The sequence below is a fragment of the Oncorhynchus keta genome, unplaced genomic scaffold (genome assembly GCF_023373465.1).
Source record: "Oncorhynchus keta strain PuntledgeMale-10-30-2019 unplaced genomic scaffold, Oket_V2 Un_scaffold_4369_pilon_pilon, whole genome shotgun sequence".
NCBI classification, from domain to species: Eukaryota; Metazoa; Chordata; class Actinopteri; order Salmoniformes; family Salmonidae; genus Oncorhynchus; species Oncorhynchus keta.
In genome coordinates, this window is record NW_026290943.1 from 122,501 (window position 1) to 138,160 (window position 15,660).

At 48.8% G+C, this 15,660-nt stretch overlaps 1 protein-coding gene across 3 annotated transcripts in view; it reads left to right on the forward strand.

Moving 5' to 3' along the window:
- Nucleotides 1-15,660, forward strand: part of rasa3 (RAS p21 protein activator 3) — a 156,429-nt gene that overhangs the window by 111,485 nt on the left and 29,284 nt on the right. For all 3 annotated transcript variants that reach the window (XM_052516430.1, XM_052516428.1, XM_052516429.1), the window contains exons 16-17: nucleotides 3,633-3,788; nucleotides 7,454-7,527. In XM_052516430.1, coding sequence (XP_052372390.1) covers nucleotides 3,633-3,788; nucleotides 7,454-7,527 — 230 coding nt within the window. The remainder of the gene's footprint in view (nucleotides 1-3,632; nucleotides 3,789-7,453; nucleotides 7,528-15,660) is intronic.

The following is a 15,660-nucleotide window of genomic DNA, read 5'->3' on the forward strand; positions in this document are numbered from 1 at the left end:
TGTGGGTCACAGTGTTTCATACAGAATTCACCCTGCTGTGGGTCACAGTGTTTCATATAGAATTCACCCTGCTGTGGGTCACAGTGTTTCATACAGAATTCACCCTGCTGTGGGTCACAGTGTTTCATACAGAATTCACCCTGCTGGGGGTCACAGTGTTTCATACAGAATTCACCCTGCTGTGGGTCACTGTGTTTCATACAGAATTCACCCTGCTGCGGGTCACAGTGTTTCATACAGAATTCAACCTGCTGTGGGTCACAGTGTTTCATACAGAATTCACCCTGCTGTGGGTCACAGTGTTTCATACAGAATTCACCCTGCTGTGGGTCAGTGTTTCATACAGAATTCACCCTGCTGTGGGTCACTGTGTTTCATACAGAATTCACCCTGCTGTGGGTCACAGTGTTTCATACAGAATTCACCCTGCTGTGGGTCACAGTGTTTAATGCAGAATTCACCCTGCTGTGGGTCACAGTGTTACATACAGAATTCACCCTGCTGTGGGTCACGGTGTTTCATACAGAATTCACCCTGCTGTGGGTCACAGTGTTTCATATAGAATTCACCCTGCTGTGGGTCACAGTGTTTCATACAGAATTCACCCTGCTGTGGGTCACAGTGTTTCATACAGAATTCACCCTGCTGGGGGTCACAGTGTTTCATACAGAATTCACCCTGCTGTGGGTCACTGTGTTTCATACAGAATTCACCCTGCTGCGGGTCACAGTGTTTCATACAGAATTCAACCTGCTGTGGGTCACAGTGTTTCATACAGAATTCACCCTGCTGTGGGTCACAGTGTTTCATACAGAATTCACCCTGCTGTGGGTCAGTGTTTCATACAGAATTCACCCTGCTGTGGGTCACTGTGTTTCATACAGAATTCACCCTGCTGTGGGTCACAGTGTTTCATACAGAATTCACCCTGCTGTGGGTCACAGTGTTTAATGCAGAATTCACCCTGCTGTGGGTCACGGTGTTTCATACAGAATTCACCCTGCTGTGGGTCACAGTGTTACATACAGAATTCACCCTGCTGTGGGTCACAGTGTTTCATACAGAATTCACCCTGCTGTGGGTCACAGTGTTTCATACAGAATTCACCCTGCTGTGGGTCACAGTGTTTCATACAGAATTCACCCTGCTGTGGGTCACAGTGTTTCATACAGAATTCACCCTGCTGTGGGTCACAGTGTTTCATATAGAATTCACCCTGCTGTGGGTCACTGTGTTTCATACAGAATTCACCCTGCTGTGGGTCACAGTGTTTCATACAGAATTCACCCTGCTGCGGGTCACAGTGTTTCATACAGAATTCACCCTGCTGTGGGTCACAGTGTTTCATACAGAATTCACCCTGCTGCGGGTCACAGTGTTTCATACAGAATTCACCCTGCTGTGGGCCACTGTGTTTCATACAGAATTCACCCTGCTGTGGGCCACAGTGTTTCATACAGAATTCACCCTGCTGTGGGCCACTGTGTTTCATACAGAATTCACCCTGCTGTGGGCCACTGTGTTTCATACAGAATTCACCCCGCTGCGGGTCACTGTGTTTCATACAGAATTCACCCTGCTGTGGGTCACAGTGTTTCATACAGAATTCACCCTGCTGTGGGTCACTGTGTTTCATACAGAATTCACCCTGCTGTGGGTCACAGTGTTTCATACAGAATTCACCCTGCTGCGGGTCACAGTGTTTCATACAGAATTCACCCTGCTGTGGGTCACAGTGTTTCATACAGAATTCACCCTGCTGTGGGTCCCAGTGTTTCATACAGAATTCACCCTGCTGTGGGTCACAGTGTTACATACAGAATTCACCCTGCTGTGGGTCACGGTGTTTCATACAGAATTCACCCTGCTGTGGGTCACAGTGTTTCATATAGAATTCACCCTGCTGTGGGTCACAGTGTTTCATACAGAATTCACCCTGCTGTGGGTCACAGTGTTTCATACAGAATTCACCCTGCTGGGGGTCACAGTGTTTCATACAGAATTCACCCTGCTGAGGGTCACAGTGTTTCATACAGAATTCACCCTGCTGTGGGTCACAGTGTTTCATACAGAATTCACCCTGCTGTGGGTCACAGTGTTTCATACAGAATTCACCCTGCTGTGGGTCACAGTGTTTCATACAGAATTCACCCTGCTGTGGGCCACTGTGTTTCATACAGAATTCACCCTGCTGTGGGTCACTGTGTTTCATACAGAATTCACCCTGCTGTGGGTCACAGTGTTTCATACAGAATTCACCCTGCTGTGGGTCACTGTGTTTCATACAGAATTCACCCTGCTGTGGGTCACAGTGTTTCATACAGAATTCACCCTGCTGTGGGTCACAGTGTTTCATACAGAATTCACCCTGCTGTGGGTCACAGTGTTTCATACAGAATTCACCCTGCTGTGGGTCACAGTGTTTCATACAGAATTCACCCTGCTGTGGGTCACAGTGTTTCATACAGAATTCACCCTGCTGTGGGTCACAGTGTTTCATACAGAATTCACCCTGCTGTGGGTCACAGTGTTTCATACAGAATTCACCCTGCTGTGGGTCACAGTGTTTCATACAGAATTCACCCTGCTGTGGGTCACAGTGTTTCATACAGAATTCACCCTGCTGTGGGTCACAGTGTTTCATACAGAATTCACCCTGCTGTGGGTCACAGTGTTTCATACAGAATTCACCCTGCTGTGGGTCACAGTGTTTCATACAGAATTCACCCTGCTGTGGTATGTTGTGGTATGTTGTATGGTATGTTGTGAGTCACAGTGTGTTAGTATGTTGTGGTTAACAGTGTGTTAGTATGTTGTGGTTAACAGTGTGTTAGTATGTTGTGGTTAACAGTGTGTTAGTATGGTGTGGTTAACAGTGTGTTAGTATGGTGTGGTTAACAGTGTGTTAGTATGTTGTGAGTCACAGTGTGTTAGTATGTTGTGGTTAACAGTGTGTTAGTATGTTGTGGTTAACAGTGTGTTAGTATGTTGTGGTTTACAGTGTGTTAGTATGTTGTGGTTAACAGTGTGTTAGTATGGTGTGGTTAACAGTGTGTTAGTATGGTGTGGTTAACAGTGTGTTAGTATGGTGTGGTTAACAGTGTGTTAGTATGTTGTGGTTAACAGTGTGTTAGTATGTTGTGGTTAACTGTGTGTTAGTATGTTGTGGTTAACAGTGTGTTAGTATGGTATGGTTAACAGTGTGTTAGTATGGTGTGGTTAACAGTGTGTTAGTATGTTGTGGTTAACAGTGTGTTAGTATGTTGTGGTTTACAGTGTGTTAGTATGTTGTGGTTAACAGTGTGTTAGTATGTTGTGGTTTACAGTGTGTTAGTATGTTGTGGTTAACAGTGTGTTAGTATGTTGTGGTTAACAGTGTGTTAGTATGTTGTGGTTTACAGTGTGTTAGTATGTTGTGGTTAACAGTGTGTTAGTATGTTGTGGTTTACAGTGTGTTAGTATGGTGTGGTTAACAGTGTGTTAGTATGTTGTGGTTAACAGTGTGTTAGTATGTTGTGGTTTACAGTGTGTTAGTATGTTGTGGTTAACAGTGTGTTAGTATGTTGTGGTTAACAGTGTGTTAGTATGTTGTGTGTCGGTAGTGTTCTAACCTTAGTCCGTCTCCTCCTCAGGACCCCGCCACGTCTCGGACCCTCACCCTCATCTCAAAGACCATCCAGACCCTGGGTAGCCTCGCCAAGTCCAAATCAGCTAGTTTTAAAGAGACTTACATGGCGGCCTTCTACGATTACTTCAACGAGCAGAAGTATGGCGACGCTGTGAAGAACGTGAGTCTCTGCTCTGTAGCTGGGAGAATGAGAGTTTCTGCTCTGTAGCTGGGAGAATGAGAGTTTCTGCTCTGTGGCTGGGAGAATGAGAGTCTCTGCTCTGTGGCTGGGAGAATGAGAGTCTCTGCTCTGTGGCTGGGAGAATGAGAGTCTCTGCTCTGTAGCTGGGAGAATGAGAGTCTCTGCTCTGTGGCTGGGAGAATGAGAGTCTCTGCTCTGTGGCTGGGAGAATGAGAGTCTCTGCTCTGTGGCTGGGAGAATGAGAGTTTCTGCTCTGTGGCTGGGAGAATGAGAGTCTCTGCTCTGTGGCTGGGAGAATGAGAGTCTCTGCTCTGTGGCTGGGAGAATGAGAGTCTCTGCTCTGTAGCTGGGAGAATGAGAGTCTCTGCTCTGTGGCTGGGACAATAAGAGTCTCTGCTCTGTGGCTGGGAGAATGAGAGTTTCTGCTCTGTGGCTGGGAGAATGAGAGTCTCTGCTCTGTGGCTGGGAGAATGAGAGTTTCTGCTCTGTGGCTGGGAGAATGAGAGTCTCTGCTCTGTAGCTGGGAGAATGAGAGTTTCTGCTCTGTGGCTGGGAGAATGAGAGTTTCTGCTCTGTAGCTGGGAGAATGAGAGTCTCTGCTCTGTGGCTGGGAGAATGAGAGTTTCTGCTCTGTGGCTGGGAGAATGAGAGTCTCTGCTCTGTAGCTGGGAGAATGAGAGTCTCTGCTCTGTGGCTGGGACAATAAGAGTCTCTGCTCTGTGGCTGGGAGAATGAGAGTTTCTGCTCTGTGGCTGGGAGAATGAGAGTCTCTGCTCTGTGGCTGGGAGAATGAGAGTTTCTGCTCTGTGGCTGGGAGAATGAGAGTCTCTGCTCTGTAGCTGGGAGAATGAGAGTTTCTGCTCTGTGGCTGGGAGAATGAGAGTTTCTGCTCTGTGGCTGGGAGAATGAGAGTCTCTGCTCTGTGGCTGGGAGAATGAGAGTTTCTGCTCTGTGGCTGGGAGAATGAGAGTCTCTGCTCTGTAGCTGGGAGAATGAGAGTTTCTGCTCTGTGGCTGGGAGAATGAGAGTTTCTGCTCTGTGGCTGGGAGAATGAGAGTCTCTGCTCTGTAGCTGGGAGAATGAGAGTTTCTGCTCTGTGGCTGGGAGAATGAGAGTTTCTGCTCTGTGGCTGGGAGAATGAGAGTCTCTGCTCTGTGGCTGGGAGAATGAGAGTTTCTGCTCTGTGGCTGGGAGAATGAGAGTCTCTGCTCTGGTCTGTAGCTGGGAGAATGAGAGTCTCTGCTCTGTAGCTGGGAGAATGAGAGTCTCTGCTCTGGTCTGTAGTTTTGAGAATGAGAGTCTCTGCTCTGTGGCTGGGAGAATGAGAGTCTCTGCTCTGGTCTGTAGCTGGGAGAATGAGAGTCTCTGCTCTGTAGCTGGGAGAATGAGAGTCTCTGCTCTGGTCTGTAGCTGGGAGAATGAGAGTCTCTGCTCTGTAGCTGGGAGAATGAGAGTCTCTGCTCTGGTCTGTAGTTTTGAGAATGAGAGTCTCTGCTCTGTGGCTGGGAGAATGAGAGTCTCTGCTCTGTGGCTGGGAGAACGAGAGTCTCTGCTCTGTGGCTGGGAGAACTAGAGTCTCTGCTCTATGGCTGGGAGAACGAGAGTCTCTGCTCTGTGGCTGGGAGAATGAGATTCTCTGCTCTGTAGCTGGGAGAATGAGAGTCTCTGCTCTGTAGCTGGGAGAATGAGAGTCTCTGCTCTGTGGCTGGGATAATGAGAGTCTCTGCTCTGTGGCTGGGAGAATGAGAGTCTCTGCTCTGCTCTGTAGCTGGGAGAATGAGAGTCTCTGCTCTGTGGCTGGGAGAATGAGAGTCTCTGCTCTGTGGCTGGGAGAATGAGAGTCTCTGCTCTGCTCTGTAGCTGGGAGAATGAGAGTCTCTGCTCTGCTCTGTAGCTGGGAGAATGAGAGTCTCTGCTCTGTGGCTGGGAGAATGAGAGTCTCTGCTCTGTGGCTGGGAGAATGAGAGTCTCTGCTCTGTGGCTGGGAGAATGAGAGTCTCTGCTCTGTGGCTGGGAGAATGAGAGTCTCTGCTCTGTAGCTGGGAGAATGAGAGTCTCTGCTCTACGGTTCTGGTACTGACCAGCCCCCAGTGATCAGAATGAGAGCTCTAAGGTTCTGGTACTGACCAGCCCCCAGTGATCAGAATGAGAGCTCTATAGTCCTGGTACTGACCAGCCCCCCAGTGATCAGTATGAGATCTCTACGGTTCTGGTACTGACCAGCCCCCAGTGATCAGGATGAGATCTCTACAGTTCTGGTACTGACCAGCCCCCATTGATCAGAATGAGAGCTCTAAGGTTCTGGTACTGACCAGCCCCCAGTGATCAGAATGAGAGCTCTATAGTCCTGGTACTGACCAGCCCCCCAGTGATCAGTATGAGATCTCTACGGTTCTGGTACTGACCAGCCCCCAGTGATCAGGATGAGATCTCTACAGTTCTGGTACTGACCAGCCCCCATTGATCAGAATGAGAGCTCTAAGGTTCTGGTACTGACCAGCCCCCAGTGATCAGAATGAGAGCTCTAAGGTTCTGGTACTGACCAGCCCCCAGTGATCAGAATGAGAGCTCTAAGGTTCTGCTACTGACCAGCCCCCAGTGATCAGGATGAGATCTCTACAGTTCTGGTACTGACCAGCCCCCATTGATCAGAATGAGAGCTCTAAGGTTCTGGTACTGACCAGCCCCCAGTGATCAGAATGAGAGCTCTAAGGTTCTGCTACTGACCAGCCCCCCGGTGATTAGTCAGTGTGGATATTCTTTGGGAGAAGGAGAGAGGAAGTTGATAGCGATTTAACAGGCCAGGGGATAGAAGCGGTTTAGGAGTCTGTTTGTCTGAACCTTGATGCACCGGTACCCCCTGCAGGACAGGAGCAGGGAGAACAGTCCTTGTCTTATGGCCAGGGGATAGAAGCGGTTTAGGAGTCTGTTTGTCTGAACCTTGATGCACCGGTACCCCCTGCAGGACAGGAGCAGGGAGAACAGTCCTTGTCTTATGGCCAGGGGATAGAAGCGGTTTAGGAGTCTGTTTGTCTGAACCTTGATGCACCGGTACCCCCTGCAGGACAGGAGCAGGGAGAACAGTCCTTGTCTTATGGCCAGGGGATAGAAGCGGTTTAGGAGTCTGTTTGTCTGAACCTTGATGCACCGGTACCCCCTGCAGGACAGGAGCGTGGAGAACAGTCCTTGTCTTATGGCCAGGGGATAGAAGCGGTTTAGGAGTCTGTTTGTCTGAACCTTGATGCACCGGTACCCCCTGCAGGACAGGAGCATGGAGAACAGTCCTTGTCTCGGGCGGCTGGAGGCTTTGGCAATTTTTCAGACACTGGCTGTATGTCCTGGATGTCTGGGAACAGCTCATCCCCCAGCTCACACCCAGCTCACCCCCAGCTCACCCCCAGCTCACCCCCAGCTCACCCCCAGCTCACCCCCCAGCTCACACCCAGCTCACCCCCCAGCTCACACCCAGCTCACCCCCCAGCTCACCCCCAGCTCACACCCAGCTCATCCCCCAGCTCACCTCCAGCTCATCCCCCAGCTCTCCCCCAGCTCATCCCCCAGCTCACCCCCAGCTGGGGGATGAGAGTCTATTAAATTGACTAAAATGTAAATTTGAGATGCGCCCTCTGTCTGTCCGTCTGTAGTTCCTGGACCTAATCTCGTCGTCAGGGAGATGGAACCAGAAGAGTATCGAGACTCCCATCATGCTGAAAGAGGGGTAAGAGAGGGGACACAGGGGGTAACACTGGGGGTAACACTGAGGGGGTTAGGGGTAAGAGAGAGAGAGAGAGAGAGAGAGAGAGAGAGAGAGAGAGAGAGAGAGAGAGAGAGAGAGAGAGAGAGAGAGAGAGAGAACACAGGGGGTAACACTGAGGGGGTTAGGGGTAAGAGAGAGAACACAGGGGGTAACACTGAGGGGTTAGGGGTAAGAGAGAGAACACAGGGGGTAACACTGGGGGGTTAGGGGTAAGAGAGAGAGAGAGACAACACAGGGGGTAACACTGAGGGGGTTGGGGGTAAGAGAGAGAGAACACAGGGGTAACACTGAGGGGGTTAGGGGTAAGAGAGAGAACACAGGGGGTAACACTGAGGGGGTTAGGGGTAAGAGAGAGAGAACACAGGGGGTAACACTGAGGGGGTTAGGGGTAAGAGAGAGAACACAGGGGTAACACTGAGGGGGTTAGGGGTAAGAGAGAGAACACAGGGGTAACACTGAGGGGTTAGGGGTAAGAGAGAGAGAACACAGGGGGTAACACTGAGGGGGTTAGGGGTAAGAGAGAGAACACAGGGGGTAACACTGGGGGTTAGGGGTAAGAGAGAGAGAGAGAGACAACACAGGGGGTAACACTGAGGGGTTAGGGGTAAGAGAGAGAGAGAGACAACACAGGGGGTAACACTGGGGGTTAGGGGTAAGAGAGAGAGAGACAACACAGGGGGTAACAGTGAGGGGGTTAGGGGTAAGAGAGAGAGAACACAGGGGGTAACACTGAGGGGTTAGGGGTAAGAGAGAGAGAACACAGGGGGTAACACTGAGGGGTTATGGGTAAGAGAGAGAACACAGGGGGTAACACTGAGGGGTTAGGGGTAAGAGAGAGAGAACACAGGGGGTAACACTGGGGGTTAGGGGTAAGAGAGAGAACACAGGAGGTAGCACTGAGGGGGTAACACTGAGGGGTTAGGGGTAAGAGAGAGAACACAGGGGGTAACACTGAGGGGGTTAGGGGTAAGAGAGAGGACACAGGGGGTAACACTGATGGGGTTAGGGGTAAGAGAGAGAACACATGGGGTAACACTGAGGGGGTTAGGGGTAAGAGAGAGGACACAGGGGGTAACACTGATGGGGTTAGGGGTAAGAGAGAGAACACAGGGGGTAACACTGAGGGGGTTAGGGGTAAGAGAGAGAACACATGGGGTAACACTGAGGGGGTTATGGGTAAGAGAGAGAACACAGGGGGTAACACTGAGGGGGTTAGGGGTAAGAGAGAGAGAACACAGGGGGTAACACTGAGGGGGTTAGGGGTAAGAGAGAGAGAGAGAGAGAGAGAGAGAGAGAGAGAGAACACAGGGGATAACACTGAGGGGTTAGGGGGAAGAGAGAGAACACAGGGGGTAACACTGAGGGGTTAGGGGTAAGAGAGAGAGAACACAGGGGGTAACACTGAGGGGGTTAGGGGTAAGAGATAGAACACCTAGTGGTAACACTGAGGGGGTTAGGGGTAAGAGAGAGAACACAGGGGGTAACACTGAGGGGGTTAGGGGTAAGAGAGAGAGAACACAGGGGGTAACACTGAGGGGGTTAGGGGTAAGAGAGAGAACACAGGGGGTAACACTGAGGGGGTTAGGGGTAAGAGAGAGAACACAGGGGGTAACACTGAGGGGGTTAGGGGTAAGAGAGAGAGAACACAGGGGGTAACACTGAGGGGGTTAGGGGTAAGAGAGAGAACACAGGGGGTAACACTGAGGGGGTTAGGGGTAAGAGAGAGAACACAGGGGGTAAAACAGAGGGGGTTAGGGGTAAGAGAGAGAGAGACACAACACAGGGGGTAACACTGAGGGGGTTAGGGGTAAGAGAGAGAGAGAGACAACACAGGGGGTAACACTGGGGGGGTTAGGGGTAAGAGAGAGAGAGACAACACAGGGGGTAACACTGAGGGGGTTAGGGGTAAGAGAGAGAGAACACAGGGGGTAACACTGAGGGGTTATGGGTAAGAGAGAGAACACAGGGGTAACACTGAGGGGTTAGGGGTAAGAGAGAGAGAACACAGGGGGTAACACTGAGGGGGTTAGGGGTAAGAGAGAGAACACAGGGGGTAGCACTGAGGGGGTAACACTGAGGGGGTTAGGGGTAAGAGAGAGAACACAGGGGGTAACACTGAGGGGGTTAGGGGTAAGAGAGAGGACACAGGGGGTAACACTGATGGGGTTAGGGGTAAGAGAGAGAACACATGGGGTAACACTGAGGGGGTTAGGGGTAAGAGAGAGGACACAGGGGGTAACACTGATGGGGTTAGGGGTAAGAGAGAGAACACAGGGGGTAACACTGAGGGGGTTAGGGGTAAGAGAGAGAACACAGGGGGTAACACTGAGGGGGTTAGGGGTAAGAGAGAGAACACAGGGGGTAACACTGGGGGGGTTAGGGGTAAGAGAGAGAGAGACACAACACAGGGGGTAACACTGAGGGGGTTAGGGGTAAGAGAGAGAGAGAGACAACACAGGGGGTAACACTGGGGGGGTTAGGGGTAAGAGAGAGAGAGACAACACAGGGGGTAACACTGAGGGGGTTAGGGGTAAGAGAGAGAGAACACAGGGGGTAACACTGAGGGGGTTATGGGTAAGAGAGAGAACACAGGGGGTAACACTGAGGGGGTTAGGGGTAAGAGAGAGAGAACACAGGGGGTAACACTGAGGGGGTTAGGGGTAAGAGAGAGAACACAGGGGGTAGCACTGAGGGGGTAACACTGAGGGGGTTAGGGGTAAGAGAGAGAACACAGGGGGTAACACTGAGGGGGTTAGGGGTAAGAGAGAGGACACAGGGGGTAACACTGATGGGGTTAGGGGTAAGAGAGAGAACACATGGGGTAACACTGAGGGGGTTAGGGGTAAGAGAGAGGACACAGGGGTAACACTGATGGGGTTAGGGGTAAGAGAGAGAACACAGGGGGTAACACTGAGGGGGTTAGGGGTAAGAGAGAGGACACAGGGGGTAACACTGAGGGGGTTAGGGTTAAGAGAGAGAACACAGGGGGTAACACTGAGGGGGTTAGGGGTAAGAGAGAGAGAGAGAGAGAGAGAGAGAGAGAGAGAGAGAGAGAGAACACAGGGGATAACACTGAGGGGGTTAGGGGTAAGAGAGAGAACACAGGGGGTAACACTGAGGGGGTTAGGGGTAAGAGAGAGAACACATGGGGTAACACTGAGGGGGTTAGGGGTAAGAGAGAGAACACAGGGGGTAACACTGAGGGGGTTAGGGGTAAGAGAGAGAGAACACAGGGGGTAACACTGAGGGGGTTAGGGGTAAGAGAGAGAGAACACAGGGGGTAACACTGAGGGGGTTAGGGGTAAGAGAGAGAACACAGGGGGTAACACTGAGGGGTTAGGGGTAAGAGAGAGAGAGAACTAATCAACAATCTGCCCCAGACTCACTACTGAACCTATATAACCTGGTATCTCTACAGTAGTATTGGATCAGACCCCAGACTCACTACTGAACCTATATAACCTGGTATCTCTACAGTAGTATTGGATCAGACCCCAGACTCACTACTGAACCTATATAACCTGGTATCTCTACAGTAGTATTGGATCAGACCCCAGACTCACTACTGAACCTATATAACCTGGTATCTCTACAGTAGTATTGGATCAGACCCCAGACCCACTACTGAACCTATATAACCTGGTATCTCTACAGTAGTATTGGATCAGACCCCAGACCCACTACTGAACCTATATAACCTGGTATCTCTACAGTAGTATTGGATCAGACCCCAGACCCCAGACCCACTACTGAACCTATATAACCTGGTATCTCTACAGTAGTATTGGATCAGACCCCAGACCCCAGACTCACTACTGAACCTATATAACCTGGTATCTCTACAGTAGTATTGGATCAGACCCCAGACTCACTACTGAACCTATATAACCTGGTATCTCTACAGTAGTATTGGATCAGACCCCAGACCCACTACTGAACCTATATAACCTGGTATCTCTACAGTAGTATTGGATCAGACCCCAGACCCCAGACCCACTACTGAACCTATATAACCTGGTATCTCTACAGTAGTATTGGATCAGACCCCAGACTCACTACTGAACCTATATAACCTGGTATCTCTACAGTAGTATTGGATCAGACCCCAGACTCACTACTGAACCTATATAACCTGGTATCTCTACAGTAGTATTGGATCAGACCCCAGACCCACTACTGAACCTATATAACCTGGTATCTCTACAGTAGTATTGGATCAGACCCCAGACTCACTACTGAACCTATATAACCTGGTATCTCTACAGTAGTATTGGATCAGACCCCAGACCCACTACTGAACCTATATAACCTGGTATCTCTACAGTAGTATTGGATCAGACCCCAGACTCACTACTGAACCTATATAACCTGGTATCTCTACAGTAGTATTGGATCAGACCCCAGACCCACTACTGAACCTATATAACCTGGTATCTCTACAGTAGTATTGGATCAGACCCCAGACTCACTACTGAACCTATATAACCTGGTATCTCTACAGTAGTATTGGATCAGACCCCAGACCCACTACTGAACCTATATAACCTGGTATCTCTACAGTAGTATTGGATCAGACCCCAGACTCACTACTGAACCTATATAACCTGGTATCTCTACAGTAGTATTGGATCAGACCCCAGACCCACTACTGAACCTATATAACCTGGTATCTCTACAGTAGTATTGGATCAGACCCCAGACCCACTACTGAACCTATATAACCTGGTATCTCTACAGTAGTATTGGATCAGACCCCAGACCCACTACTGAACCTATATAACCTGGTATCTCTACAGTAGTATTGGATCAGACCCCAGACCCACTACTGAACCTATATAACCTGGTATCTCTACAGTAGTATTGGATCAGACCCCAGACCCACTACTGAACCTATATAACCTGGTATCTCTACAGTAGTATTGATCAGACCCCAGACCCCAGACCCACTACTGAACCTATATAACCTGGTATCTCTACAGTAGTATTGGATCAGACCCCAGACTCACTACTGAACCTATATAACCTGGTATCTCTACAGTAGTATTGGATCAGACCCCAGACCCACTACTGAACCTATATAACCTGGTATCTCTACAGTAGTATTGGATCAGACCCCAGACCCACTACTGAACCTATATAACCTGGTATCTCTACAGTAGTATTGGATCAGACCCCAGACCCACTACTGAACCTATATAACCTGGTATCTCTACAGTAGTATTGGATCAGACCCCAGACTCACTACTGAACCTATATAACCTGGTATCTCTACAGTAGTATTGGATCAGACCCCAGACCCACTACTGAACCTATATAACCTGGTATCTCTACAGTAGTATTGGATCAGACCCCAGACCCACTACTGAACCTATATAACCTGGTATCTCTACAGTAGTATTGGAGCAGACCCCAGAGTCACTACTGAACCTATATAACCTGGTATCTCTACAGTAGTATTGGATCAGACCCCAGACTCACTACTGAACCTATATAACCTGGTATCTCTACAGTAGTATTGGATCAGACCCCAGACCCACTACTGAACCTATATAACCTGGTATCTCTACAGTAGTATTGGATCAGACCCCAGACCCACTACTGAACCTATATAACCTGGTATCTCTACAGTAGTATTGGATCAGACCCCAGACTCACTACTGAACCTATATAACCTGGTATCTCTACAGTAGTATTGGATCAGACCCCAGACCCCAGACCCACTACTGAACCTATATAACCTGGTATCTCTACAGTAGTATTGGATCAGACCCCAGACTCACTACTGAACCTATATAACCTGGTATCTCTACAGTAGTATTGGATCAGACCCCAGACCCCAGACTCACTACTGAACCTATATAACCTGGTATCTCTACAGTAGTATTGGATCAGACCCCAGACTCACTACTGAACCTATATAACCTGGTATCTCTACAGTAGTATTGGATCAGACCCCAGACTCACTACTGAACCTATATAACCTGGTATCTCTACAGTAGTATTGGATCAGACCCCAGACCCCAGACCCACTACTGAACCTATATAACCTGGTATCTCTACAGTAGTATTGGATCAGACCCCAGACTCACTACTGAACCTATATAACCTGGTATCTCTACAGTAGTATTGGATCAGACCCCAGACCCACTACTGAACCTATATAACCTGGTATCTCTACAGTAGTATTGGATCAGACCCCAGACCCACTACTGAACCTATATAACCTGGTATCTCTACAGTAGTATTGGATCAGACCCCAGACTCACTACTGAACCTATATAACCTGGTATCTCTACAGTAGTATTGGATCAGACCCCAGACCCACTACTGAACCTATATAACCTGGTATCTCTACAGTAGTATTGGATCAGACCCCAGACTCACTACTGAACCTATATAACCTGGTATCTCTACAGTAGTATTGAATCAGACCCCAGACCCACTACTGAACCTATATAACCTGGTATCTCTACAGTAGTATTGGATCAGACCCCAGACCCACTACTGAACCTATATAACCTGGTATCTCTACAGTAGTATTGGATCAGACCCCAGACCCACTACTGAACCTATATAACCTGGTATCTCTACAGTAGTATTGGATCAGACCCCAGACTCACTACTGAACCTATATAACCTGGTATCTCTACAGTAGTATTGGATCAGACCCCAGACCCACTACTGAACCTATATAACCTGGTATCTCTACAGTAGTATTGGATCAGACCCAGACTCACTACTGAACCTATATAACCTGGTATCTCTACAGTAGTATTGGATCAGACCCCAGACTCACTACTGAACCTATATAACCTGGTATCTCTACAGTAGTATTGGATCAGACCCCAGACTCACTACTGAACCTATATAACCTGGTATCTCTACAGTAGTATTGGATCAGACCCCAGACCCACTACTGAACCTATATAACCTGGTATCTCTACAGTAGTATTGGATCAGGCTCCAGACCCCAGACCCACTACTGAACCTATATAACCTGGTATCTCTACAGTAGTATTGGATCAGACCCCAGACCCACTACTGAACCTATATAACCTGGTATCTCTACAGTAGTATTGGATCAGACCCCAGACTCACTACTGGACCTATATAACCTGGTATCTCTACAGTAGTATTGGATCAGACCCCAGACTCACTACTGAACCTATATAACCTGGTATCTCTACAGTAGTATTGGATCAGACCCCAGACCCACTACTGAACCTATATCTCTACAGTAGTATTGGATCAGACCCCAGACCCACTACTGAACCTATATAACCTGGTATCTCTACAGTAGTATTGGATCAGACCCCAGACTCACTACTGAACCTATATAACCTGGTATCTCTACAGTAGTATTGGATCAGACCCCAGACCCACTACTGAACCTATATAACCTGGTATCTCTACAGTAGTATTGGATCAGACCCCAGACTCACTACTGAACCTATATAACCTGGTATCTCTACAGTAGTATTGGATCAGACCCCAGACTCACTACTGAACCTATATAACCTGGTATCTCTACAGTAGTATTGGATCAGACCCCAGACCCACTACTGAACCTATATAACCTGGTATCTCTACAGTAGTATTGGATCAGACCCCAGACTCACTACTGAACCTATATAACCTGGTATCTCTACAGTAGTATTGGATCAGACCCCAGACCCACTACTGAACCTATATAACCTGGTATCTCTACAGTAGTATTGGATCAGACCCCAGACCCACTACTGAACCTATATAACCTGGTATCTCTACAGTAGTATTGGATCAGACCCCAGACCCACTACTGAACCTATATAACCTGGTATCTCTACAGTAGTATTGGATCAGACCCCAGACCCCAGACCCACTACTGAACCTATATAACCTGGTATCTCTACAGTAGTATTGGATCAGACCCCAGACCCACTACTGAACCTATATAACCTGGTATCTCTACAGTAGTATTGGATCAGACCCCAGACTCACTACTGAACCTATATAACCTGGTATCTCTACAGTAGTATTGGATCAGACCCCAGACCCCAGACCCACTACTGAACCTATATAACCTGGTATCTCTACAGTAGTATTGGATCAGAC